Below are 27,224 nucleotides of genomic sequence, written 5' to 3'. Positions count from 1 at the left end.
CAACGCCACTGAGGATGTTCTCCGCAGCTGAGAACGAAACGTCTGGAAGAAAAACTTTCTCCAGTAGAACACGGCACTTGAGCCCGAATGATTCTACAAACCCTAATGATGTTACCAGCCGTGAAAACCTGAAATCTTTGATAATGCTTGAGGTACTTGCAAAGTGTTTCATGGAGCCAGTTCTTATCCATTACTAACAACAGGGTGAAAGTGAGTGATCGTTTTGAAAGTGTAGCCTACTTTTGAAATTGTGGAAAGAAGCAAAAGAGGCTTTTTGTTTTAATACATGCAACCTTACGACAAAAAAAAGCCCTTCTACTCTAACAATGCAATCCTTAGCAGAGTTAAACCCATTGACTTCAATGAATTCAGATGGCTACAACTTGGTTTAGGATTGCACTGTGAGATACTTTGGCTAATTCACTTGGTTGTCTTTTTTTTTTGTCAGTATAAACAGAAGGGAATAAAATTCGCAGGTGATTGGATACATACTCTGTATTACAAGTCTGAATTAACAACCGTCAAGTAGCTAGTTCCTCGCTCATTACTTCTGTGCAGGATAGCTTTTGAAGTTTTTACATTTCTAGACTCTTTTTTTTCCGTTTATTCAATTTCTCAGCAAACTAGCGCCATTTCTGAAGGGATAGGTATCAGATGGTGAGCATAGCCCAAGAATTATTCATACCACCAAACTAGAATTCTTATGGGAACACATCTGAAAGACAACTTCTGTAGACCAATTCTTCCTGTGAGAATTCAGCATTCAACTTAAGGAAGAATGGTAGGAATGAGTAGGTAAATGATGACTGGATGCCTGTCTAACCCTTTGGTAGATCCAGGTGAGTAGGCGTGTTGGTCTGAAGCAGTAAAATGAAGTTTGAGTCATCAAAGATTTCAGGTTTTCACGGCTGGCAACATCATTAGGGTTTGTAGAATCTTTCGGGCTCAAGTGCCGTGTTCTACTGGAGAAAGTTTTTCTTCCAGACGTTTCGTTCTCAGCTGCGGAGAACATCCTCAGTGGCGTTGCAGCCGGAGCAGGCGCTCTGACCTTCTTGGCTGCTGTGCATTGAATGAGGCCAGGGCTGCTGGAGAGCTGCTATTTCTAGGCTGGAGGGGGTGTGTTGAGAGGGGAATTGGTTTGTGGATGTGCCCATTGTTTGGTGGGGCTTCCTGGAAGGGAAGTGATAAGAGAACTGAGAACGAAACAGAGAATGGAACGTCTGGAAGAAAAACTTTCTCCAGTAGAACACGGCACTTGAGCCCGAAAGATTCTACAAACCCTAATGAAGTTTGAGTCCATTGGCACCTTTAAGACATGCACACAAAAGCTCACACCTTGAATAAAACTTTGTTGGTCTTAAAGGTGCCACTGGACTCCAACTTTGTTCTAACCTTTTGGTAGGTCATTTAGCTTCTTTCACTGCACCTTATTGGTGAGATGGGAATATTTCCTGCTAGGGTAAGCAACTGTTTGCAACAGTATTCATAAACATATATATAGATTTTCATCAGCTAAACAGGTTTTAACACTGAGATATAAGTTACTATCTCCGTGTTTCAAGTGAAGAAAAAGATTGAAAACACACTGCTTTACCAGATTTAGGTGCATTTTCGACGTTATTTGTTTATATAAAGTGGTCTTGTTGGGATTGCTCATACCCTCATTTAGCTTCAACTCACACATTGAAATTTCAGCCCTGTTTCTATGTTTGCTGAGCTCATGAGTCTTTACTTTATGGTAATTCTGTCATCAGGGGTTGGCATGGTTGGGAATCTGCCAAAATCCACAACCTGAAAAGAACCTTCTAGCAATTGCCTCATCTCCTGAAGGGAGAACTAATGGGCAAAAGTTGAGGACCTAGGACTGTTATTCACTGCCTCAAAAGTCCTTCCCGTTGAAAAACTGGGAAATCTTTCTCATTGGGAGGAGTGCTGCAGGAGACTTTTTCTTATGCTCCTTGTAGCATCCCTTCCAACAGGAAATGGGATTGGCTGATGAGATTGCCTGAACTATCGCAGGAGTCTCTAAGGCAGTATCTCTTAAGCGTTAAAATGGTAGTTTTCACATACACAGTAGAAGCTAAATATTTCATTAACGACCGAACCCCTGCAGTTTTGTGAAATAATAATTTCATTATATCTTGAGAATGAGTTGATTTTACAATAAGATATATGACCTTCCTAAGTGTTATTATAATTGAATCCATGAATGTGGAGTAGCCGACTTACTTAGAAGTTACCGTTGATGAAAATGAATCTTAATTTATCAACCTTTTCCTGCTTTGAATGCGATTAGTTCTGTTAATATTTCCAGTAATATAAAATCACACAGATACCAAAGTCAGATATAATTTTTGAAACAACTGCAGGAGTCCCAAATTGCAGAGATAAATGACGGTTCTACAGCACAGTAACTCCCAAGTAAACATTTTACATCAGAAATGTTATTTTTTTATTTATTAAGGCAGTAATCCTAACCTTAGCTGTACTTGTTCAAAAGAACTCTTGAGAATTGTAGCTGTGGCTAAGAATTTCCTTAAATTGCCACAGTCCACATCGTCCATGGCATGGAAAAAGGACATACTTCTTGTTAGTAGATTCACTGCTCAAACTTTGTCCTATTACGCTCTGTATTTATAATATGATTTGAACAGTTAGATTTGCAAGGAAGTCAGGCGTACACGTGAAGATTTGCTATCCTTTTTTTTTTTGCATATATATTTGTAAGTGTGTAGATAAAAGAGGGAGGTGGTATATGGGATGTCATTAATTTTCCTTCTGTCTGCTGGATGATAAACTGAACTACCGTCTTGGAGATTTACTTGCCACTTGTCTCTTGTCTTGCTAGAGCATGGCACCATTTTGAAGGCACTCTCCACCACTAATAAGAGCCTGCGGAGCTGTTATTTAGAGGAAATGCAAATTCTTTCTGCCAGCCAAAAGGAGCCAATCCAGAGCCTCCAGATTCTGCACAGTGACAGATCGCTGTTTGTGGGTTTGAATAATGGAGTGCTAAAAATTCCTCTGGAGAGGTGTTCAATGTACAGAACAGAAGGGTAAGCAAATTTATGGCTCTGATATATTTTGTGCCAGCTCAAAAAGAAAAAGCACCAGGGAAACATATTGTAGTCTGATTCATTTTAGAATACCTTTATTCATTATTATAATAGGAGCAGAATCCACTGACGTGCAGAGATCGCCTATGAAAACAAAGGGAACAATTTGAAGGGAGTGGTTTACTGTTCATACTCATCCTGTGTGGAGATTAATCCCATGTTAAACAAGGAATATTTTATATTTTTTTCTGTTTCTTATTAGTGCCACATCTGAATTAATTTTATTGTCCTTTTTTACATATTGCATGTGGCTCTGACCCAAAATATTTGGTTATGATGGTCTCAACATCATTGCAACTTCTTTGCAAGAGAGCCAGTTTGGTGTAGTGGTGAAGTGTGTGGACTCTTATCTGGGAGAACCGGGTTTGATTCCCCACTCCTCCACTTGCAGCTGCTGGAATGGCCTTGGGTCGGCCATAGCTCTTGCACAGGTTGTCCTTGAAAGGGCAGCTCCTGTGAGAACTCTCTCAGTCCCACCCACCTCACATGGTGTTTGTTGTGGGGGAAGACGATAAAGGAAATTGTAAGCCGCTCTGAGACTGATTCAGTGAGAATGGCAGAGTATAAATCTACAGCCTTCTTCTTCTTCTCTTTGCTAATTATAGTTGAGGCTTGGCTGTCTTTAATTAGCGTGCCACCCCATACAGAGTTGAATAAACTTGTATTTTATACTTTCTCTCCACCCCGCCCCCCAATGCCGTGAAACTTATTTAATTTAACAGAAACAGCCTCTGCCATGACATTTACCATATTGAGTGTAAATAAATGAGGAGGAGCCAGAATAGTAGTCAGGATGTGGGAAGTGGCAAGATTTGTTGTAGATTTATTTGGAAGAAATTTATTTCTGGGTTATTTATGATGTAGTCCACTTTTCTCCCCATTGGAGACCCAGAGTGGCTTACAATGTCATTCTCCCTCATCCATTTTTTTCTCTCACAAGCAACAACCTTTGAAATAGGTTAGACTGAGAACGTGATCATCCCAAGGTCAGCAGCAAGCTTCCATGAAAGGGAATTTGAAGCTGCGTCTCCCCAATCAGAGATTGACATTGCAACTACTGTAATACTCTGGTCCCCCTTGTGGTATACCACTGGGCTCTTTGCGGGGTTGCCAAGTCCAATTTAAAAAATATCTGGGGACTTTGGGGGTGGAGCCAGGAGACGTTGGGGGTGGAGCCAGGAGACATTGGGGTGGAGCCAAGATCAAGGCTGTGACAAGCATAATTGAACTCCAAAGGGAGTTCTGGCCATCACATTTAAAGTGACGGCACACCTTTTCAATGCCTTCCTTCCATGGGAAATAATGAAGGATAGGGGCACCTTCTTTGGGGGCTCATAGAATTGGACCCCCCAGTCCAATCTTTTTGAAACTTGGGGGGTATTTTGGGGAGAGGCATTAGATGCTATACTGAAAATTTGGTGCCTCTACCCCAAAAAACAGCCTCCCCAGACCTCCAGGTGCCCGTGGATCAATTCTTCATGATTTTCTATGGGAATAAATCTCCATAGGGAATAACAGAGTTCCCAGAAGACATTTCCCTCCCCTCCCCCCGCTTTCTGATGATCCTGAAGCGGGGGGAGGGCCTCCAAACCAGGGGATCCCCTGCCCCCACCTGGGGATTGGCAACCCTAGCTTTTTGTGTGTATCTGTCTTAATGATCTCAAAATGTATGAAGTGGACCTGAACCTTGAATGCTTAGAAGTTTATTCAAATATATTCATATTACTCACTGAGCTGAATCCTACACACAGGACACTTGCATTCCACTCTTGACTGGGGCTGGGGCCGGCTCCAGGCTGTATGAAGCAAACACGAACCAAACAACATGCCAAGAAAAAAGGCCAGTTCTTGTTCGGGTGCAGCTGGATCAAACAAACCAGTTTGGAACGAACCGCAAATTGGTCATTTTTAGCTTGAATCACGATTCATGGTTCGGTTTGTGCCCATCCTTAGTTGAATATCCAGAATATACACATGTGTCTGTATGCACTGAATGAAAAGCGGTCTCTTAGCTTGTTCGCTAAGGAGCCCCGTGGCACAGAGTGGTAAAGCTGCAGTACTGCAGTCCAAGCTCTCTGCTCACAACCTGAATTTGATCCCGGTGGAAGCTGGGTTCAGGTAGCCGGCTCAAGGTTGACTCAACCTTCCATCCTTCCGAGGTCGGTAAAATGAGTACCCAGCTTGCTGGGGGGGAAGTGTAGGTGACTGGGGAAGGCAATGGCAAACCACCTTGTAAAAAGTCTGCCATGAAAACGTTGTGATGCGACATCACCCCAGAGTTGGAAATGACTGGTACTTGCACAAGGGACTACCTTTACCTTTAGCTTGTTTGCATAAGGACAGAGGAGCAGTTGAACTGGAGTTCTATCAGAAACATACTACTGTCCAGGTGCATTGCAAGTGACTTTCCATTTTCTAGCCCCTTATGTATCCTTTGCAAGTATTTGTCAAGCATCGGCATTTCGAATAAAGCAATTGTTTGATACAAAGACTCGTTTTATTGATAATCCGTTGTTGCTCAAGGTATGGTACCTTGAGAGTGATACAGAGTTTCACACAGCATAATGTTTTAAGGGCTACATTAAAAGAAATAGAAAAGATAGCTTCAAGACATAACAGGTATATGTGAATTGCTACAACTATGCAAAAATACTACCCACTACTATCATGTGGTTGAAACTTCCCCTGTTCCCATACATTCCTGCTTTTCTTGATAAGCAGTGAATGGGAACGGTTGGGGGAGGCACCTCCTTTCTCTCTATCATCAAAGTTACTGCATTCCTACATTTTCTACCCAGAGGTGAGAAAGGAAAAGGAAGGCGAGAAAAGTGAGTGGGGAGTAAGCTTTGAAATGCAACCATGGGAAAGAAAAGGTTTCAGAAGAAAGGAGAGAGAGGAATTAGATTCCAATAACTGTATTGATTTAATACACAGAAATAGCATGCTTGACAGTGTTGTTCTTATACAGGCAGATAGCATGCACATGACCATGACAACACAGTATAACCTGTCTGACTGCTCTCCCTGCCTTGGCTGCCAGCATCAGAGTCCTTCAGGTCAGAACAGCCACACTAGTTTGGGTGTCTCAGGTTTTTGCAAATTGCTTTTTGAAGCCAATTGCTCATTCCCGGCAGAGGTGATGCCTGGAAAAGTGCCATGTTTATATTGTCAGTTCTAAGACAGAAGGGGGAAAACAATGTTTTGTTTCAAATTTTCATTCTTGACTGCAGCCCCTGCCATTCAAGAGTCTTGAGGACAAAAGGTTTGTATGTCTTATATGACCTTGCCTTGGAGAACTCGCAAAACATTGACAAGCTTTGAATTTTCACCGAGCTTTTGGAGATGTGTGGTATTATGTTTTTTTTCTAGCAAGTGCAAGCGGGCAGGATGCATTAAGCTCTACAAGTTAAACCTTGCATTTGTCGTCCTGAAGGGGATGAGTTTTCCTTTTTATCATTCAGAAGTAGGCATTGAAGTTCATACACATCCATCTCACCAGTCTCAAATGCCTCCTGATTTCTCAGAGGGTGTGCGTGGGGGAGGGAGAGTATGTATTTTCCTATTTTTTTGTTGAAACGCAAGATTTCCTTGACCTTCTAAACACAGTACTGGACTATCTGTATTAGAAATACCCTGGCCATTTTATGGCAGCTTTTTCTTTTATCCTATTTAACAATATTAAAATGCTTAGTGGCACTGAGGGAATATATGCGGATTTATTACGTGACCAAATATGGACCCAGTACAATCTGAAAATGAATCAACATCCTTGCCGAACCTCAACATCTCAGGGTCTGGTTGGTGCTTGAGTAAGAAATCTGCTGGGAAGCCTTTGTTTTGTTTCCTTTATTTTCATGATGGAATGAAGGGGAAATGTAAATACAGTAAATAAGAAATGAAAGTGTTGTACTGTGTCAGTCCAGCCAGTAGTTGCTGTTTCTCTGTAGGCTTTCCTTAGTGAAGTGTTTACTTTTCCAATCTTTGAATGAATGGTGACCTTTCTCTACCATCATTCATGAGAGCCTACACTCTGATTTTTTTTTTTTAGGGGAGGGAGGGGGTAAGCTTTGTGTGACCATTTACCAATATTTGTCTTCTCCCATTTCTCATCTCCCATTTGATTTGTAAAAAGGATTGTTATTCGTTGAGCTTGCTCTGACATTATGTTTCCCACCTCCGGTTTCTCTCTTGCTCATTTTTCCTACCCCAGCCTTGTTAAGTATTGCAATGTCCTTTAAAGAAAAGTTGCATAAATATTTGGGACAGAAGAGGATTAGTTAATGGGTTACGGTCAAGTTCTTTGTTCTCAGAATTGGGCACGAGTGATTGATACCAGAAAATTAACTGTCATGTTGGTCAAATGAAAACAAAAATGGATTCTTGCTGTGGTTTCTGTACTGTCATTACCTAAATTGGTCCCTAACTCATGAAGAGCATCTCCAACGCAGGAAGAACTGGGACATGAATATAGGGGCAAAAAGGGATCTTTCTTTAGTCTGTTGAATAACAGCTTCCATGTTTAGCACCGCAAGATTTCCAAAGAGGGAAAAATGGAGAACGGACAAGTACTTAACCAGAAAGCAACTTCATTGACCTAACCAAGAAACAAAATAGAAAAAATGGGCAGCAAGACAGTAGTGCAAAATTGTGAGACAGAGCTACCCAGTGGCAAAAGTGCAATAGCAATTCATATATAGCAGTCCAATAATAGCCTTTCACTTTTAATAATCCTACTATTCAGCTGTATTACCCAGTTAGCTTTAATCCAAGTAGTATGCCTCCCACATGACTAGTCCAGAAAAAAAAAAGGAGTGAACTTATAGTCCAGTGGAGATAGGTGAGGGTCAGATGAAAATGAGAACAAAAGGTGTGATGGGATAAATGGGACAAGATTTTTGGAGTAAGAAGGGAAGCAATTCCTAGCCAGGCAAGGATACTATGGGGAATGACTGGCCAGCAATAAGGTAAGCAGCTGAAAATGGAGAAGCTAAGAAGTAGGTGAACAGGGAGAGTTGAAGGGTGAATTTCAGGAAGGGAAGCAGAATGGGAAAGGGGAGGGGGACTTACTCTGCCTATTTTTATGACAAGGGTTCAGTAATTTCAGCATCCAGTGATTGTAGAAGAAGGTGAGGGATCCTGTGATTTCAGTACCGCAAGAAGGTTCTAGAGCAGAACTAACTTTGGTGCCAAAGCACACAACCCGGATTGTCACTGGCCCCAGCAGACTCAGAGGCTGCATGCAGGGTGGCAGGTTGGAGCCCTTTTACCTCTGGTGCCCTTTTGCATGACATATCCCTTGTGAGGTACTTGTGAATGAATGCTATTGATTAAGTCTACCTTTAGCTGAGATTGAAAAAAAAAATCAATGCTTTGTAATCTTGGGAAGTTCAAGTGTGAATGTGTCAGGAGTTGAACCAAATGGTTGATGGATGGTTTTAATAGGATTAGGTGCATTTGTCAGATCAGATTATTAACCTGCCAGCATCAGGTCATGCATCACTCTAAATGTGAGGTGCCTTGGAGAATCACAGGCAAAAGAGGTCCAGAGTTCATGTAAGCAAACTTCTTCCTCTTACCATTTTGCTGCCCTCTGCCTCATCACGATTCTCTGCTTTCTTATCAAGGATGGAGTCTTTCTGGGCCTCTAACATGATAAGACTCAAAGCTTTCAGAACAGAGTTCTCAAAAATAGGGGTACCAGAAGAAGGGTGCACATGGACAACACTATCTGCCATGTGTGAAATTTTAGCCCTGTAGAGAAAACTTTTAAGACAGGATTTTAAAAATATTTTTATTTATTTATGTCATTTGTAGTCTGCCCTTCTTACTTGAATTCCAGGCAGATTACACAGAGTGAGCCAATGCAATCAACAGGATGAGGTATTCACTCAACAATACAATAGGATTAGGGCTGTAGAACCAATCAGGAATCTAAAACCAGAACTGAAGCAAAGCATAAGTCTTAACATGACACTTGAATTGGTACAAAAATTACATAGTAGGATCCTGGCAGGGCCAGCATCAGCATACCTTCAGATGGGACAGCTGCCAGGGCCCAGGGATTTTAGCAGGCCCCACTGACATTGGCACCCCCTGCCCCCACTCACTAACTAGCACTTCAGTCCCTCTGCTATACTAACTGCTTAGTACCACTGGAGAAAGGACTGTAGGCAGCTATGAGCATGGGTCATGGGGAGTCCTGTGAGCAGAAAAGGGAAGGACATACGTGCTTAACCCACATCACTCAGGCTTTCGTCTGGGTCATGGGATGGAGACGGTTCTGGTTGCCCTCACAGATGACCTCTAGAGGCACCTGGATAGAGGTGGCTCGGTGGTGCTGATGTCATTTGACCTGTCGGTGGCGTTTGACACCGTTGATCATCAGCTGCTGACCTGTCACCTTGCCGACACTGGGATTCAGGGGTTGGCCTTGAAGTGGCTCTCCTCCTTTCTCCAGGGTCGGGGACAGAGGGTGGCGATTGGGGACGAACTATCCCGACAACACCCACTCACATGTAGTGTGCTGCAGGGAGCGGTTCTTTTTCCAGTGTTATTTAACATCTTCATGTGCTCCCTCGCCTGGGTTGCTCAGAGACATGGGCTGGGTTGTAACCAGTATGCAGATGACACCGAGCTCTATCTGTTGATGGGTGGCCAGTCCGACTCCACCCCAGATGATCTGTCTGTGGCATTACAAGCTGTGGCAGGGTGCCTCAAGCTGAGTAGACTGAAATTAAATCCGATGAAGATGGAGGTCCTGTATCTAAGCCATCGCAGTCTGGGGCCAGAGGTCCGCTTAACGACCCTTGACGGAGCGCAGCTCATGCTGGCGCCCAAAGTTAAAAGCCTAGAGGTGCTCTTGGATCCCTCTCTAACAATGGAGGCCCAAGTAGCTGCTACTACCAAGTCAGCTTTCTACCATCTATGGATGGTGAGGCAGTTGGTCTCCTATCTCGAACGCGACGACTTGGCAACTGTGATCCATGCTACGGTCACCTTGAGACTGGATTACTGTAATGCCCTCTACATGGGACTGCCCTTGTCCCAAATCTGGCATCGTCAGCTAGTGCAGAACACTGCCACCAGGCTGTTAATGGGAGTTCCTTTACGGGAACACAGCCTGTGCTGAAAGCGCTGCACTGGCTACCAATAATGTACTGGATTCATTTCAAGGTGCTGGTTTTAACCTTTAAAGCCCTATATAGCCAGGGTCCTGCATACCTTATGGACTGCCTTTCCCCATATATGCCCCAGCGAGCACTTTGGTCCGGGTCTCCATCTGGAGAGCAGTTGTAATTCTGAGTTTGGAAGGGGTGTTGAAAGACTAATTTTGGAAGGGGTGTTGAAAGACCTGAGTCAGATTGAGGTGACAAATGAGGAGGTCCTACAACTGATAGACAAATTAAAAACTAATAAGTCACCGGGTCCGGATGGCATACATCCGAGAGTTCTGAAGGAACTCAAAGTTGAACTTGTGGATCTTCTAACAAAAATCTGTAATCTTTCATTGAAATCTGCCTCCATTCCTGAGGACTGGAAGGTAGCAAATGTCACCCCCATCTTTAAAAAAGGTTCCAGAGGAGATCCGGGAAACTACAGGCCAGTCAGTCTGACTTCAATACCGGGAAAGTTGGTAGAAACCATTATCAAGGACAGAATGAGTAGGCACATTGATGAACACGGGTTATTGAGGAAGACTCAGCATGGGTTCTGCAAGGGAAGATCTTGCCTCACTAACCTGTTGCATTTCTTTGAGGGGGTGAACAAACATGTGGACAAAGGAGACCCGATAGATGTTGTTTACCTTGACTTCCAGAAAGCTTTTGATAAAGTTCCTCATCAAAGGCTCCTTAGAAAGCTTGAGAATCATGGAGTAAAAGGACAGGTCCTCTTGTGGATCAAAAACTGGCTGAGTAATAGGAAGCAGAGAGTGAGTATAAATGGGCAGTCTTCGCAGTGGAGGACGGTAAGCAGTGGGGTGCCGCAGGGCTCGGTACTGGGTCCCATGCTTTTTAACTTGTTCATAAATGATTTAGAGTTCGGAGTGAGCAGTGAAGTGGCCAAGTTTGCGGATGACACTAAATTGTTCAGGGTGGTGAGAACCAGAGAGGATTGTGAGGAACTCCAAAGGGATCTGTTGAGGCTGGGTGAGTGGGCGTCAACGTGGCAGATGCGGTTCAATGTGGCCAAGTGCAAAGTAATGCACATTGGGGCTAAGAATCCCAGCTACAAATACAAGTTGATGGGGTGTGAACTGGCAGAGACTGATCAAGAGAGAGATCTTGGGGTCATGATAGATAACTCACTGAAAGTGTCAAGACAGTGTGCGTTTGCAATAAAAAAGGCCAATGCCATGCTGGGAATTATTAGGAAGGGAATTGAAAACAAATCAGCCAGTATCATAATGCCCCTGTATAAATCGATGGTGCGGTCTCATTTGGAGTACTGTGTGCAGTTCTGGTCGCCGCACCTCAAAAAGGATATTATAGCTTTAGAGAAGGTGCAGAGAAGGGCAACTAGAATGATTAAAGGGCTGGAGCACTTTCCCTATGAAGAAAGGTTGAAACGCTTGGGACTCTTTAGCTTGGAGAAACGTCGACTGCGGGGTGACATGATAGAGGTTTACAAGATAATGCATGGAATGGAGAAAGTAGAGAAAGAAGTACTTTTCTCCCTTTCTCACAATACAAGAACTCGTGGGCATTCGATGAAATTGCTGAGCAGACAGGTTAAGACGGATAAAAGGAAGTACTTCTTCACCCAAAGGGTGATTAACATGTGGAATTCACTGCCACAGGAGGTGGTGGCGGCCACAAGTATAGCCACCTTCAAGAGGGGTTTAGATAAAAATATGGAGCACAGGTCCATCAGTGGCTATTAGCCACAGTGTATGGAGCACAGGTCCATCAGTGGCTATTAGCCACAGTGTATGGAGCACAGGTCCATCAGTGGCTATTAGCCACAGTGTATGTGTGTATATAACATTTTTTGCCACTGTGTGACACAGAGTGTTGGACTTGATGGGCCGTTGGCCTGATCCAACATGGCTTCTCTTATGTTCTTATGTTCTTATGAGTGATCTCCAGCCCTCACCTGGAGATTGGAAACAGTAGTTCCTGAAGAGGAAATGGCTGGTTTGAAAAGTGCAGTGTATGGCATTGTACCTGTCTGAGGTCCCACCCCTCCTCAAACCCCACCCTCTCCAGGCTCCACCCTTTAAATCACCTGGAATTTCTCAACCTGGAGTTGGCAATCCTTGGGGCCATAGCCTTCCCAGTACTGGAGGTCCCCGCGGTGGATTCAGGGGTCCAGGAGCTGGTGGACCTCGTATTCTTTCTCATCATCGACCAGGACGGGTGGAGGTGGTGCTGGAGACAGCGGTCCGATGGGATCCGGTGGTGTAGTAGGAACGAGGTACTGGTGGAAGACCGGGTGGATGCAGAGGGTGGCCAGGAGCAGGACCTGGAAAGCAACGGGGTTGATTTGGTCCGTGATCAGGCAAGGTCCCGCGAAATGAGGGTCCAGCTTGCGAGAGCAGCCAGGCCGATGCAGGTAACGGGTGGAGAGCCAGACGTGGTCCCTGGGCTTCAGTGGGGGCCCCACCTGTTGCTTTCGGTCGGCAGCTATCTTGTAGGCCTCTTTAGCCTGTTGGAGCTGCTCTCAGAGCAAGTCCTGGAGAGCCTGGAGTTCCTGCAGGTGCGCATCAGCAGCAGGGACTGCTGTGGGGGGTAGGACTCCAGGGAAGAAGTGAGGGTGGTACCCATAGGTGGCTGCAAACGAGGTCTGTTGCGTGGACACATGCATGGTGGTGTTGTAGGCAAACTTGGCCAGGGGTAGCAAGGTGGCTCAGTCATCCTGCAGGTAGCTGGTGTAACAATGTAACGCCTTGATCCAGATGTCTTAGGAGATCATCCAAGAGGGCGACCAGTACCATCTCCATCTCACGTCCTGGGCGAAAGCCAGACTGAAATGGGTCTAATGCGGAAGTGTCATTCAAAAACCCCTGTAACAGTGCTGCCACTGCCCTCTCAATGGCTTTGCTCAAAAAGGGCAAGTTTGACATCGGTCAATAGTATTGACCCTTCTTAGCTTCTGAGATCTGACAAGGTCGGAGTATTCCATGCCACCTTCCCTTTACGGGAACAGGAGAGCTGGTTTGGTGTAGTGGTTAAGTGTGCGGACTCTTATCTGGGAGAACCGGGTTTGATTCCCCACTCCTCCACTTGCACCTGCTAGCATGGCCTTGGGTCAGCCATAGCTCTGGCAGAGGTTGTCCTTGAAAGGGCAGCTGCTGTGAGAGCCCTCTCCAGCCCCACCCACCTCACAGGGTGACTGTTGTGGGGGAGGAAGGTAAAGGAGATTGTGAGCCGCTCTGAGACTCTTCGGAGTGGAGGGCGGGATATAAATCCAATATCTTCTTCTTCTTCTTCTTCTTCCCTCCATTTTGTAGATAAGTTCAAGGAAAAACTCTCTTTCTAATCTCCCTTGAAATTCCTTTGAAAGAGAACGGTTACTCTTAGGTCAGCAACTGGATGTCCTGGAAGGTTAAAAGGTTTCCCCACTGGCTTTTGAATGGTGTGGTTTCTAATAGCGGTAGAAAAGAGCAAGAGTCTATTAGCACCTTAAAGACTAACAAAATTTGTGGTAGCTTATGTTCTTTTGTGAGTCACTCCTCACTTCTATGACTTATTTTCATTTATCCTTTGCATCCTACTGGACTGAATTCTCCTGAACTAAAATGAGACCTAGGTTTCCTGTCTCATTACCAACACTGATATCTCCATGCCTACTACTCTTTTGCATACCACACCTAATCCAATCAAGCCTACTATTGCCATTTGACATCTGAAATCATTTCTATAAAGTTTATATCTCTGGTACCTCATGGTCTGGCCCAACGAAGTGACATTTATGTCAGATCAGGCCCTTGTAACAAATGAATTTGACGCCTCTGACTTCGATAATGCAGGATGAAAGATGTCGTGCCTTTTTTCTCACCTGTTGTTCTCCACCCCCCCCCCCCCCAGCTCTCTGTTTTAGTCTCTAGGATTCCTGCTTAAATGAAGTGTTATTATATTAAGATTTGAGCCTATCAAGGCCCATGCCCAGCTTGAAAATTCCTTTCTGTCTCTTTCATTAGAGCTTTTATGACATCTCAGTTTTTGCTTGGATGACTGCCTTGTTGCTGGTTGTCAGAGGCCCTGTGTATTTCTGTTTTTATTAGAGGTCGGTTTTGCTTGGCAAGGCAATGGGAGGATATTTATAGTGTTTATGGAGCATTACTTATTCACATATTTTTTTTTAATAATTCTCTGTTTGCTGATGTAAACGTAAATCCAGATTTAATCAGAATTTCCTCGAGGTAGCATTTATCTTCATATTCAAGCACGAGTCGTTTTTATTTTATTTTGCTCTTTTTAGAAAATAAATTGTTCTGTAAAGAACTCGTTGTCACTACAAAATGATGGAAAGTGGTGTAAGGGAATAAGCAATAGAATAATTTTCTGTGTATATTGTTTGAGGCCATAATCTAAGAAGCTGCCATCACTTATGAAGCACAGAAGATGTTAGGGCCATAGGAAGAAGACAGCGGTGTTTTCCAGATTGCCCTAATGTTCCATTTTGATTTCCCTCTTTTAACTGCATTTCCCCCCTTGTGTCCAGACAACTTTGTTAACATCCCCATGCTGTCCCAGTTTTTCCACATTACCTTTCCCCACTCCTTCCTGAACTAGTTTTCCCATATTTTGTTTTCCATTGTAGAATTAATTCACAAAATAGTCTCTTTCCTGGAATCTGAACATTTTTCCTGCCTCATGGATTGCTGCCCAAACCCTCCCAGAAAGGTAGCATCAAAACATGCAGTCAAAGGAAGCAAGCTGTTGTGAACTGTGTACCTGATGCAAGTCAGGTAAAGGAATACAAAATTTTGTGGGGAGCCAATGAGAGAGAATTCTCAAACGCTAGAAGAAAGACAACTTAATAAGGGGTGAGACACATTCACAGGCACAACTCTCAGGTTTGGTGGGGTTGGCAGGGAATGTACTCATAAAGGGGATTTCTCAGGCCTCTTGAGGCTGCTGAAGTGCTGCAGCACATGTGTAAAAAAGAAATGGGGGGGGGGGGCGCAGAAAACTAATCCACAATGTGAATGAGAACAGATGGAGCACTAGTGGGGAAAAAAACAAAGGAAATATGTAAGTATGCAATGATCGCACTGATAGCCTGATTATCGGAATTGCTGCAACACGGACAAAAACGTAGGAGGTGACTGCAGTCTGGAAAACACCAGTAACATTGGCATGAGAAGGGAAATGAGCCAGAATTGCCTGTGGAAGCCAAGTGGTTGTCCCCCTGTCATTTTCCAAAAGCTTAGATGGGTTTTTGATCCTACAGTGGCATGGAAAGTTATGGCACTTTCTCATTCTGCTGTTCATTGTTCTGTTCACTGGGGCTTACTCTTAGGAAAGTGCTTTTAGAATTGCACTGTTAATGTGTGGTTTTGCATGATTTCTTGAACTGAGCCAGTGACTTAGGTTATCTCAGTTTTGTTTTCATATATCATTTTTAATGGTGATTTGTCAGAACCATTATTTTTCTACAAATTAATGTATTTTGTGCTTTAGTTACCTCATTTGCACCTCTACTATCATAGTCAGTACTCTAAAAGATTATCCAAAGTTGACTTTGGTTGTGCAAATATGTATATATTTAAGTGCAGCTTATAGAACAAATGCAGTCTATTGCTTCCTACACTCACAAAAATGATATGGAAATTATGTCCCAAGTATTTGAAACTACACACAAATACCCATTAATAAAATTTCTAGCAGTCTAAGATAAACTTACTATAGTTCTAGCTCATTACATATTTTTGACTTGTTTGTTGCTGAGCAAGTTGCCTCTTTCTTTCTTTCTTTCTTTCTTTCTTTCTTTCTTTCTTTCTTTCTTTCTTTCTTTCTTTCTTTCTTTCTTTCTTTCTTTCTTTCTTTCTTTCTTTCTTTCTTGATTTAAAGTTTTTATTTTTCCAGAAGAAAAGGGTAAAGGGATTAAGAAAGAGATAAGAAACTTAGCAATACAGTTATAGTACAGTCTGCATATTTAGTCTTCTATGAAAAATAACAATAAATATTTTTCTCGATCTACAATTTGTCTTCATGGTCTATATAAAATCTTATACAGGCTGTAAGTCACTTCTAGAAATAGTTGTCTAACTAAATAGAATTCCCTTTCTACAATTAATAGATATCTTAGGAGATAAAATAAGAATATAAGTTCACACTGCAATGTTTTGCATGTCTAACCAGATACATAGCTTCTCCCAGGATTTTCTTGCATCTTCCTTCGATTTCCCCGCCAACAGCTGGGATAAATAGTCTGTTTCTGCCACATCCAAGATTTTCCCCATCAGTTCCAGTCTACCGGGAATTTCTTGTAGTAAAAGTGGAAACTACAAGAAATTCCCGGTAGACTGGAACTGATGGGGAAAAATCTAGGCTGCTGGCAGAAAATGACTATTAATTCTCAGCTCTTTGGCGGAGGAAATCGAAGGAAGATGCAAGAAAAAATCTGGGTTAAGATATGTATCTGGTAGACATGCAAACATTGCAGTGTTGAACCTCTCCATATTCTTACTCTTTCATCTCCTCACAGATATATATTCCACATTGTAGAAAGGGACATTTCCACCTATTTCAGTTAGGACAACTATTTCTAGAAGTTGACTTACCAGCCTGTAAAACATCTTATACAAATTTTCTTTGAAAGCTACTGACCTGGTCATTTTAATGTTAGATTTCCATAACATTTCCCACTCCTCTAACATAATATTACGGCCCACATTCTTCGCCAACTGAACCATACAGTCCTTCACAGTTTCATCTTGCATTTTCATCTGCAGTAAATATGCATATAATTTTGAAATTAGTTTCTCTTGAGAGCCCAAAAAGATTTTATCAAATGCATAATGATCTGTATTGAAGCCTGTTGTCTTGTCCTTAGCATATCTAGATTCTATTTGTAGTCTCATCCACCATGACATGCTGATGCCAATATCTTCTAATTCTTCTTTGGATTTCAGATGATTATCCTTTTTCATCAACTCTTTGTATTTGAATAGCTGGTTTAATTTTATAAGATTTGATGGAGTAAATGCTTCCACTGGAGAAACCCATCTTGGAATTTTCTGATATATTCTAGGTTTCAGCCATGCCCAAGTATGGTATAAAGATTTTCTGAACCAATAATTTCTTAAATAAGAATGACCTTCTAGTCTTTTATACCACAGGTACGCATGCCATCCCATGGTGAGGTCATGTCCCTCTACTGCTAATTGTCTTCTGTCATTCAATAAAGGCCAGACTCTTACCCACGATAACACTGAAGCTCTGTAGTATAGTTGCCAATCTGGAAGAGCCAAACCAGCTCTTGTTTTCGCATCTTGTAATGTTTTAAATTTAATTCTTGGTTTTTTCTTTTTCCAAATAAAGCCAGACATCAGTTCATTCAATTCCTGAAAAAACGCATTGGTTAAAAGTACCAGTATGGTTTGGGATAGAAATAACAATCTTGGTAAAATGTTCATTTTTATCGAAGCTATTCTTCCCATCAATGATATGTTCAAATCCTGCCATTTTACCAAGTCCTTTTTAATCTCTGTGCAAAGTTTGTCATAATTGTTCATCTTTAGGTTACTACATTTCTTAGAAATATAGATGCCTAAATATTTCACTTTTTTCTCATACGAAAAATCTGATTTTTGCTGAAAGAGCTGGATTAATTCTGTCATCATATTTTTAGCTAAAAATTTCTGTTTATTATAGTTCAGGCCTGCCCATACGCCAAATTGACTGATTTTGTCCATCAAATGTTCAATTGATTCAAATGGGTGTTCCAGTATAAAAACCAAATCGTCTGCAAACACCCCTAATTTAAATTGTTCACCCTTAATCAAAGCCCCTTTGATATTTGGATCTTCTCTAATCTGATTCTTCAGTATCTCCAAACTTAAGATAAAAAGAAAGGGTGACAATGGACAGCCTTGCCTAGTACCTTTCTGGATAGGAATTGGGTCTGATAACTTTCCCATGAACTCTCACTTTTGCAGTTTGTGAGGAATATATTGACTGAATTGCCCTCAAAAAGTTCTCACCACAATCCATTCCCTTCAGTTGTTATATCATAAATTGCCAACGGACATTATCAAAGGCCTTCTCTGCGTCCGAAGTTATTAATACAGCTTGTTTCTCTGGATGAGTCTCATAGTATTCAATTGGATTACATATTGTTCTTACATTGTCTTTCAAATATCTTCTAGGTAAAAATTCTGCCTGGTCTTGGTGTATAATAACTGACAAAACCTTTTTTAAGCATACGCCAAAGATAAAGGCAAAAGTTTGTCGTCCACATTCAAAAGTGAAATTGGTCTAAAATTTTTAATATCTTTCAAATCAGCGCCCTCTTTCGGAATTAAAGATGTTGTTGCTTCTTGCCATGATTTTGGAATTTCTGCTTCTTTTTGAACCACTTCTATAAGATGTTTAAATAGAATCAATAGACAATCTTCAAAGGCTTTGTAAAACTCTGCAGGTAGACTGTCTGGACCAGGAGATTTAGCATTCTTTTGGGCCGCTACGGCTTCTCCCAACTTTCTTATTGTAATTGGTTCATTCAGAATTTTCCATTGTTCCTCTGTAAATTTGTTCAAATTGTGCTTTTTGAGATACTCTTCCAGCTCCTCTTCTCTAAGTTGCTTGGCTTTATATAATTTCTTGTAAAATTGTTCCTCAATCTGGCCCATCTTTTGTCTTTGAAATTTTTCTTTGTCATTTTCATCCCTCAGCACCGTTATTATTCCTTTAGCACTTTCTTTTCTCAGTTTGTATGCCAACCACCTTCCAGGTTTATTAGCAAATTCAACATAGCTTTGTTTGGCAAATCTTAACTTTTTCTCCACTTCTTCCACCAGCAATAGGTTAAGTTGAAGTTTATTATTAGGCCTGCAAAACTGCCCTCTTCCAGCTAGCTTTTTAAGACAGAACTCCGGATAAGATCAGTAATGCCGAGCCATCTTATATGCCATTCAACTGTATTTTAATGTCATACTGTTTTATTGGTTTTATTGTTTAAATTATTAATTATATTATTTATTGTTTATCTGTATCATGGTTTTACCATGTCCTGTTAGCCACCCTGAGCCTGCCTGGGCGGGGAGGGCGGGGTATAAATAAAAGTTTATTATTATTATTTTCTTGATCCTATCTTGAAGTTCTTGATTTGTAGGCTGGACCTTTAATTTCTTTTCCTCTTTTTCTGCTTGTGTCATTAATCTTTGAAAGTTCTCTACTTTTTCTTTCTTCTTCTTGGCATTAAATCTGATTGCTAAACCTCTAAAGTATGCTTTAGCCATGTCCCATACCACTTGCATCTTGACATCTTGGGTTACATTCTGTTTTTTAAAAGATTCCATTTCCACTTTAGTATCTTGAAGGAAATTTTTCTTTTAAAATTTGCATGTTTAATCTCCAAGCCTTTCTTAATTGGGGACCTTTAAGCTTAAAAAATACTGGATTGTGATCTTGATATCACTCTTGGTTGAATTCCAACCTCTAGTAGATCTTTGACCAAATCTGTAGAAAGCCAGCACATGTCAATTCTTGACCACAATTGGTGGCTGGTTGAATAATACGTAAAGTCTCTCAAACTTGGATATCTTGTTCGCCATACATCAGTTAGATCCAATTCTTCATCCAATTTTAAAAACCTGGTTGGGAGTTGAAGTCCTTTAGATTTGGTATGCTTGTGTGTTTTTCTGTCCAATTGTCTGTCAAATACTGCATTAAAGTCTCCTATTAAGCAGCATTCCGAATATCCCAAATTCACCAACTTGTGATGCAAATCCTTTAAAAAAATTTCTTGATGATCAGTCAATGCATAGATATTTTCCAACAAGATTTTTTTTACTTTCTATCGTGATTTCCACTAGCAACATTCTTCCATCTTCTGAGGCGAATCGAAATTGCGGATTAAATCTATCCTTTATATATATTGCCAGACCCCTTTTCTTTTTACATAAATCTGCTGCCCCAAATACATTACCAAATTTTTTATTTTCTAAACGGTGCTGATCCTTTGCCAACATGTGAGTTTCTTGTAAACAGATTATATCAGACTCCAATTTAGCTAAATATTTAAAGGTCTTTCTTCTTTTGGTGGGAGAATTAAGTCCATTGACATTAATAGAAGCTAATGAAGCCATTATGGATTTTTTTTATCACTATCTTTTTAATCTTTTTTGGTCTGAGCCCTTGTTAAGTGCTTCTTAGCTCCACTTGAATCTTCACCTTCTGAGGGCTCCCCCTCTCCTTCTTTCTTCTTTATTGTCTTCAGAAAATTTTCAGCTTTGAAATGAGAGTTGATCCTGTATCTATTATTCTAAAACTTTTCCAGGTATAGATGTCAAGCTGATGGATCGGTAGTTACTCGGATCCTTTTTTTCCCCCTTCTTGAAGATGGGGACAACATTCACCCGCCTCCAGACTTCCAGCACCTCTCCTGTTCTCCAAGAATTCTCAAAAATACTAGCCAGAGGTTTAGAAATTACATCTGAAAGCTCTTTTATAACCCTTGGATGCAGTTCATTTGGATTTTAAAATGAGGACTTGGTTTCATTTAAAGAAACTAAGTGTTTATGTACTACACCTATGCTGATCCTAGGTTGGAACTTCATACCCTCATTATATGTTCTGTTTTGCCATATTGAACAGTTTCCCTCAGATGAGAAGACTGAGGAAAAGCAGGAATTGAGCAATTTCGCCCTCTCTTCATTGTTGTTGTTGTTGTACAATCACACAGCCTTCCTGTCTTCTACCATCCTTTGAAGTCTGCTCAAATTCATGTTAGTTACATAAGTAACATCCAGCCATCTCATCTTTTGCTGTCCCCTTCTTCTTTTGCCTTCTGTCTTTCCCAGCATCAGGGTTTTCTCCAGTGAGTGCTCTCTTCTCATTTGGTGGCCAAAGTATTTGAGCTTCAACATCTGACCTTCTAGTGAACAGTCTGGGTTTATCTCCCTTAGGACTGACTGATTTGATCTTCTTGCAGTCCAAGGGACTCTCAAGATTCTTCTCCAGCACCACAGTCCAAAAACATCTATTTTTCTGCGCTCGGCCTTCCTTATGGTCCAGCTCTCACAGCCATGCATTACTACTGGGAATACCATTGCTTTGACTATAAGGACTTTTGTTGGCAGGGTGATGTCTCTACTTTTTATTATACTGCCTAGGTTCACCACTGCAGATGGCCATCCCAAGGAGCAAACATCTTTTAATTTCATGGCTACAATCACCATCTTCAGAGATCTTGGATCCCAGAAATGTGAAGTCTGTCACTACTTCCATGTCTTCCCCTTCTATTTGCCAAGATGTGATGGGGCCGGATGCCATAATCTTCATTTTTTTGACGTTGAGTTTCAAGCCTACTTTTGAGCTCTCCTCTTTCACCCTCAACAAGAGGTTCTTTAGGTCTTCCTCACTTTCTGCCATTAGAGTGGTGTCATCTGCATATCTGAGATTGTTGATGTTTTCCCCGGCAATCTTAATGCTTGTGCTTCATTCAGGCCAGCATTCCACATGATTTACTCTGCATATAAATTAAACAAGCAGGGTGACAATATACATCCTTGTTGAACCTCATTTCTTTTTCTAAACCAACCAGTTACTCCATATCCCGTTCTGACAGTTGCTTCTTGACCCTTACATAGGTTTCTCAGGAGACATGTGAGGTGGGCTGGTACTCCCATCTCTTTAAGGACTTGCCACAGTTTGTTTTGATCTACACAATCAAAGGCTTTAGCGTAGTCAATGAAGCAGAAATAGATGTTTTTCTGATACTCTCGTGCTTTCTCCATAATCCAGCGAATATTGGCAGTTAAATCTCTAGTACCTCTAACTCTCCGAAACCCAGCTTGAACTTCTGGTAGTTCCCAATCTACATACTGCTGAAGCCTAGCTTGTAAAATTCCATATTATTATGTCTATACTAAAGCTCATACACATTTTAAAATTTTATAGTTTAAATCCTTTGTTGAAGTTATCAATTGATTTGACAATTCCAGTAAAGGCAATTTTATAATATAAAATACAGGAAAGAAAGAAGAAAAAAAAGAGGGAGAGAAATAAGTTCACACCAGAGAATGTTAAGAGTCTTGAATATCTAACCAGGCATAAAATTTCATCCAGTATTTTCTTGCTTCTTCTGTAGATCTCCCAGTCAACAGCTGGGATAGAAAGTCCAGCTCTGCTGTTTCCAGAATTTTTCCCACCAAGTCCATTTTTGTGGGAATTTCCTGAGATTTCCATCTCTGCACCAAAAGAATTCTAGCTGCTGTGTTAAAGTGTGCTTGCAAATGTCTCATTTCTTTGGCAGAATCCTCAGGAAATATATTCAATAAAAATAGTTCTGGTTTGAAATGAATCTGTGTCTTTGTAATCTTCTGTAATATTTCATGCACTATTTTCCAATAGTCTTTCACCATCTCACATGTCCACCACATATGGTAAAAAGAACCCACCTGCTTAGTACATTTCCAACATTTGTTAAACATATTAGTATAAATCTTACACAATTTCTGTGGGATCAATTTCTGTGGGTACCATCTGTATAACAATTTCTGTGGGTACCATCTGTAAAACATCTTGTACAAATTTGCTTTAGAAGTTGCTGACCTAGTTAATTTGACATTAATCTTCCACAGTCTCTCCCATTCTTCTAATGTAATATTACGACCAAAATATTTTGCCCATTTGACCATGCAGTCTTTTACCACTTCATCTTGCGTCTTCATTTGAAGTAGATATGCATATAATTTAGAGATTAACTTTTCCTGTGGACCTAAAAGAATTTTATCAAATAGATATTGTTCTGTATTGAAACCTATCACCTTGTCTTTGGCATATCTGGATTCAAATTGCATTCTCAGCCACCAGTTCATTTTGATATCCGTATTTTTCAGCTCTCCTCTGGTTTTCAATTGATTATCTTTTCCCAACAAGTCATCATACCAATAATTCTGATTTGATTTTAGGAGATTTGGATGCATAAATGCTTCTACTGGGGAGACCCATCTTGGAATTTTTTGATAAATTCTGGTTTTGAGCCATGACCACGTATGATACAAGGATTTTCTAAACCAATGGTTCTTAACATAGGTGTGGCCTTCGAGTCTTTGATACCATAAATATGCATGCCACCCCATTCTTGTATAATTCTTCTGTGTATTCTTGCCACCTCTTCCTGATCTCTTCTGCTTCTGTTAGGTCCATACCGTTTTTGTCCTTTATCATGGCCATCTTTGCATAAAATGTTCCCTTGATTTCTCTAATTTTCTTGAAGAGATCTCTTGTCCTTCCCATTCTATTATTTTCCTCTTGCTTTGCATTGTTCCTTCAGGAAGGCCTTCTTATTTCTCCTTGCTGTTCTCTGGAAATCTGCATTCAGTTGTGTGAATCTTTCCTTTTCACCTTTGCCTTTCGCTTTCCATCTTTCCTCAGCTATTTGTAAAGCCTCATCCGGCAGCCACTTTACTTCCTTGCATTTCTTTTCCTTTGGGATGGCGCTGATTGCTGCCTTCTGTACAATGTCACAAACCTCCGTCCATAGTTCTTCAGGCACTCTGTCTATCTAGTTCCTTAAACCTATTTTTCACCTCCACTGTATATTCATAAGTGATGTGTTCAAGGTCAGACCTGAATGGCCTAACGGTTTCCCCAGTTTTCTTCAGGTTAAGCCTGAATTTCGCAATGAGTAGCTCATGATCTGAGCTGCAGTCAGCTCCAGGTCTTGTTTTTGCTGCCTGCAAGGAGCTTTTCCATCTTTGACTGCAGACTATATAATCAATCTGATTTCTGTGTTGCCCATCAGGTGATGTCCATGTGTAGAGTCACCTTTTAGGCTGTTGGAAGAGAGTGTTCACTATGACCAGTTGGTTCTCTTGACAAAACTCTATTAGCCTTTGCCCAGCTTCATTTTGTTCTTCAAGACCAGACTTGTCAGTTGTTCACGTTATCTTTTGACTTCCTACTTTGGCATTCCAGTCCCCTATGATGAGGAGGACATCTTTTTTTGGTGTTAATTCTAGAAGGTGTTGTAGATCTTCATAGAACTGGTCCACTTCAGCCTCTTCTGCATCAGTGGTTGGGGCATAGACTTGACTGTGATATTGAATGGTTTGCCTTGGGTACGGACCAAGATCATTCTGTCATTTTTGAGATCGTATCCCATTACTGCTTTCCTCACTCTCTTGTTAACTGTAAAGGCCACACCATTTCTTCTACGGGACTCTTGCCCACAGTAATAGATGTAGTGATCCTCTGAGTTAAATTCACCCGTTCCCGTTCATTTTAATTCACTGATTCCCAAGATGTCAATGTTCAGTCTTTCCATCTCTTGTTTGACCACATCCAGTTTGATTCATAGATCTTACATTCTACGTTCCAATGCAGTATTGTTCTTTGCAGCATCAGACTGTTCTTTCACCATCAGACACATCCACAGCTGAGCGTCCTTTCAGTTTTGGCTCAGCCGCTTCATTCTTTCTGTGGTTACTTGTACTTGCTCACCGCTCTTCCCCAATAGCATATTGGGCACCTTCTGACCTGAGGGGCTCATCTTCCAGTGCCATAGCTTTTAGTCTTTTGTTACTGTCCATAGGGTTTTCTTGGCAAGGATACTGGAGTGGGTTGCCATTTCCTTCTCCAGTGGATCACATTTTGTCTGGGTTCTCAGCTGTGGCCTGTCCATCTTGGGTAGCCCTCCATGGCATAGCCCACAGCATCACTGAACCACGCAAGCCCTCTCATCATGTCAAGGCAGCAATCCATGAGAGGACCTCTCTTCATTACCTGTTACAATTTCACTTTCCTGCCCTTGCAATTGGCCTACCATGTCCTTGCTGTTTTTCTTACTCTGAACATAAGAAAAGAACCCTTTTTTGTTGTTTTTAGCATCTTTGGCCAGCCTAAGCTCATTCTGAGCTTTAGCTTTCCTAACTTTTTCTCTACAAGCACTGGTGATTTGTTTATGTTCATCCTTGGTTAAAAGGCCCTCCTTCCAATTCCTAAAGGAGTCTTTTTTATTTCTCAAGTCTTTAGAGTCTTTCTCAAGTCTTTAGAGTCTTTATTTCTCAAGTCTATGGAGCCACTTCAGCTTCTTTAGGCTTTTTCCATTTTTTTTCTTCTCATAGGAACCATCTGTAATTGCGCTTTTAATATTTCACTTTAAGAAACTCCCACCCCTCTTGAACCCCCTTCTTCCTAAGTATTTCTTGCTTACTAATCACTTTTATCTTGCTTACTAATCACAGAACTAAATGAGAGATGTCTGTTGTCAAGAAAGACAGGCGAAGTAGATAGATCGGTTTTTGCTATGACCCAGTAAAATCCTCATGTTCTTATAGCTTTACATGGGAAGTGATACATTTTTGTGGTACTGGTTCCAGTGTCTGAACAGAATCAGTTGCCCCTAAGTAAAAGTGAATGATGAAGCTAGAGTTCAGGAAGGCATGTGTTGTATCCTGTAGCAGGAAAATGAATTTGTTTCCACTTGAGTGGTATCTGGATAAAGCAGCTCAGCTTTGCTTCACTTGTTTTTTCAGTGGGCATGATAATGGATTTTCACAGATCACCAGTTTGTCTCTGTGGTTTATTTGTGTATGTATATGCTTAGAAAGTTGAAATTGCAAGATTTGGCTTTTTAAAAAATCTTTATTTTAATAACTCTTGAGCATTCTTGGATTCGTCTCCTGCTCATTTCTCACCATCTGGTTTGGGGCATGGTGGAAGCTCTGTATTCCGCATGCTGGTTATTGAGGCTGTCAGTAATTAGGATTTTATTGGCTGGCAGCTAATATGCTTATTTGTTTAGCTTATCCCCTTTGCAGGGGGATGTTAATGGGACAATAAGCTAATCTTTTTGAGCGATGCCAAGTACAATCTCAAGCTCAGAACTACTGGGAGGGATGTACCAATTATTTTTCTCCCTACCACCACCCCCATACACACACTTTTGGTAGTACTCTAGCTTTATAAATAAACTCTGTGATATTTTGTTTCTTTTATAAGAAGGCCAGCAGTCTCCCATAAACGTCAGTGTTGGACTCAAGTGTCTCATTCTACATTAAGAAAAACATAAATACTACAGTCATGAAAAAGATACAAAGAATACACATTTGAAAGTATCTGTTTATCTTGCATTGGGATGGATTTTCATAGATTTAAAGATTTGGGGAGAGGGGTAGGGTGTATTAGCCAGTAATACAGAGGAAGAAGATGTATGTGGGGTGCTAATAGTACCCACTGGCAATATGAAGATTTGCCCAGATCGTCTCTGATTTCTAAGGCTTCACCAGGAACTTCATATATTTCCAAACTCTCATAACAAAACCACAATATATTCCTTTTTAATAACAGCTTAGTTTTTATGATTCTCAGATGTTCTGCCAAATGCAAGATTCCATGCTTATGGCTCATGTAGGTGGACGTGTTCTATGACCCTGATTCACCACTGTGGGAAAACGACCAAAAGTGTAGAGAACACAGATTCTACCTGGGTATGGAAAGCTGACTTTCCAAAATTCATGTCTCACTCCAAATTACTTGCAGGTCACTAAGCTGTGCGAACAGAGGTGAAACAACATGAGCCAGTGTATATTTTTTGGGACTGGCTTGAGATTTCTGAAACTATGGCTGGAATCAGACAAGAAGAAGAAGAAGAAGAAGAAGAAGATATTGGATTTATATCCCGCCCTCCACTCCGAAGAGTGTCAGAGCGGCTCACAATCTCCTTTATCTTTCTCCCCCACAACAGACACCCTGTGAGGTGGGTGGGGCTGGAAAGGGCTTTCTCAGCAGCTGCCCTTTCAAGGACAACTCCTGCCAGAGCTATGGCTGACCCAGGGCCATTCCAGCAGGTGCAAGTGGAGGAGTGGGGAATCAAACCCGGTTCTCCCAGATAAGAGTCCGCACACTTAACCACTACACCAAACTGGTCTCTACAGGTGACTAGGTGATCGTTGCGGCAGTCTCCTGGCTTTGAAAAAGCTGGTGCTTTTTG

General features: G+C 41.4%; 1 protein-coding gene across 2 annotated transcripts in view; it reads left to right on the top strand.

Moving 5' to 3' along the window:
* The window catches only part of SEMA5B (semaphorin 5B), a 546,394-nt gene that overhangs the window by 409,322 nt on the left and 109,848 nt on the right, over positions 1 to 27,224 (top strand). For both annotated transcript variants that reach the window (XM_060262054.1, XM_060262053.1), the window contains exon 11: positions 2,849 to 3,056. In XM_060262054.1, coding sequence (XP_060118037.1) covers positions 2,849 to 3,056 — 208 coding nt within the window. The remainder of the gene's footprint in view (positions 1 to 2,848; positions 3,057 to 27,224) is intronic.

The sequence above is a fragment of the Heteronotia binoei genome, chromosome 21 (assembly GCF_032191835.1).
Source record: "Heteronotia binoei isolate CCM8104 ecotype False Entrance Well chromosome 21, APGP_CSIRO_Hbin_v1, whole genome shotgun sequence".
In the NCBI taxonomy this organism is placed as follows: Eukaryota; Metazoa; Chordata; class Lepidosauria; order Squamata; family Gekkonidae; genus Heteronotia; species Heteronotia binoei.
Note: the sequence above shows the minus strand (reverse complement) of the source record. Positions and strands in the feature narration are given on the sequence as shown.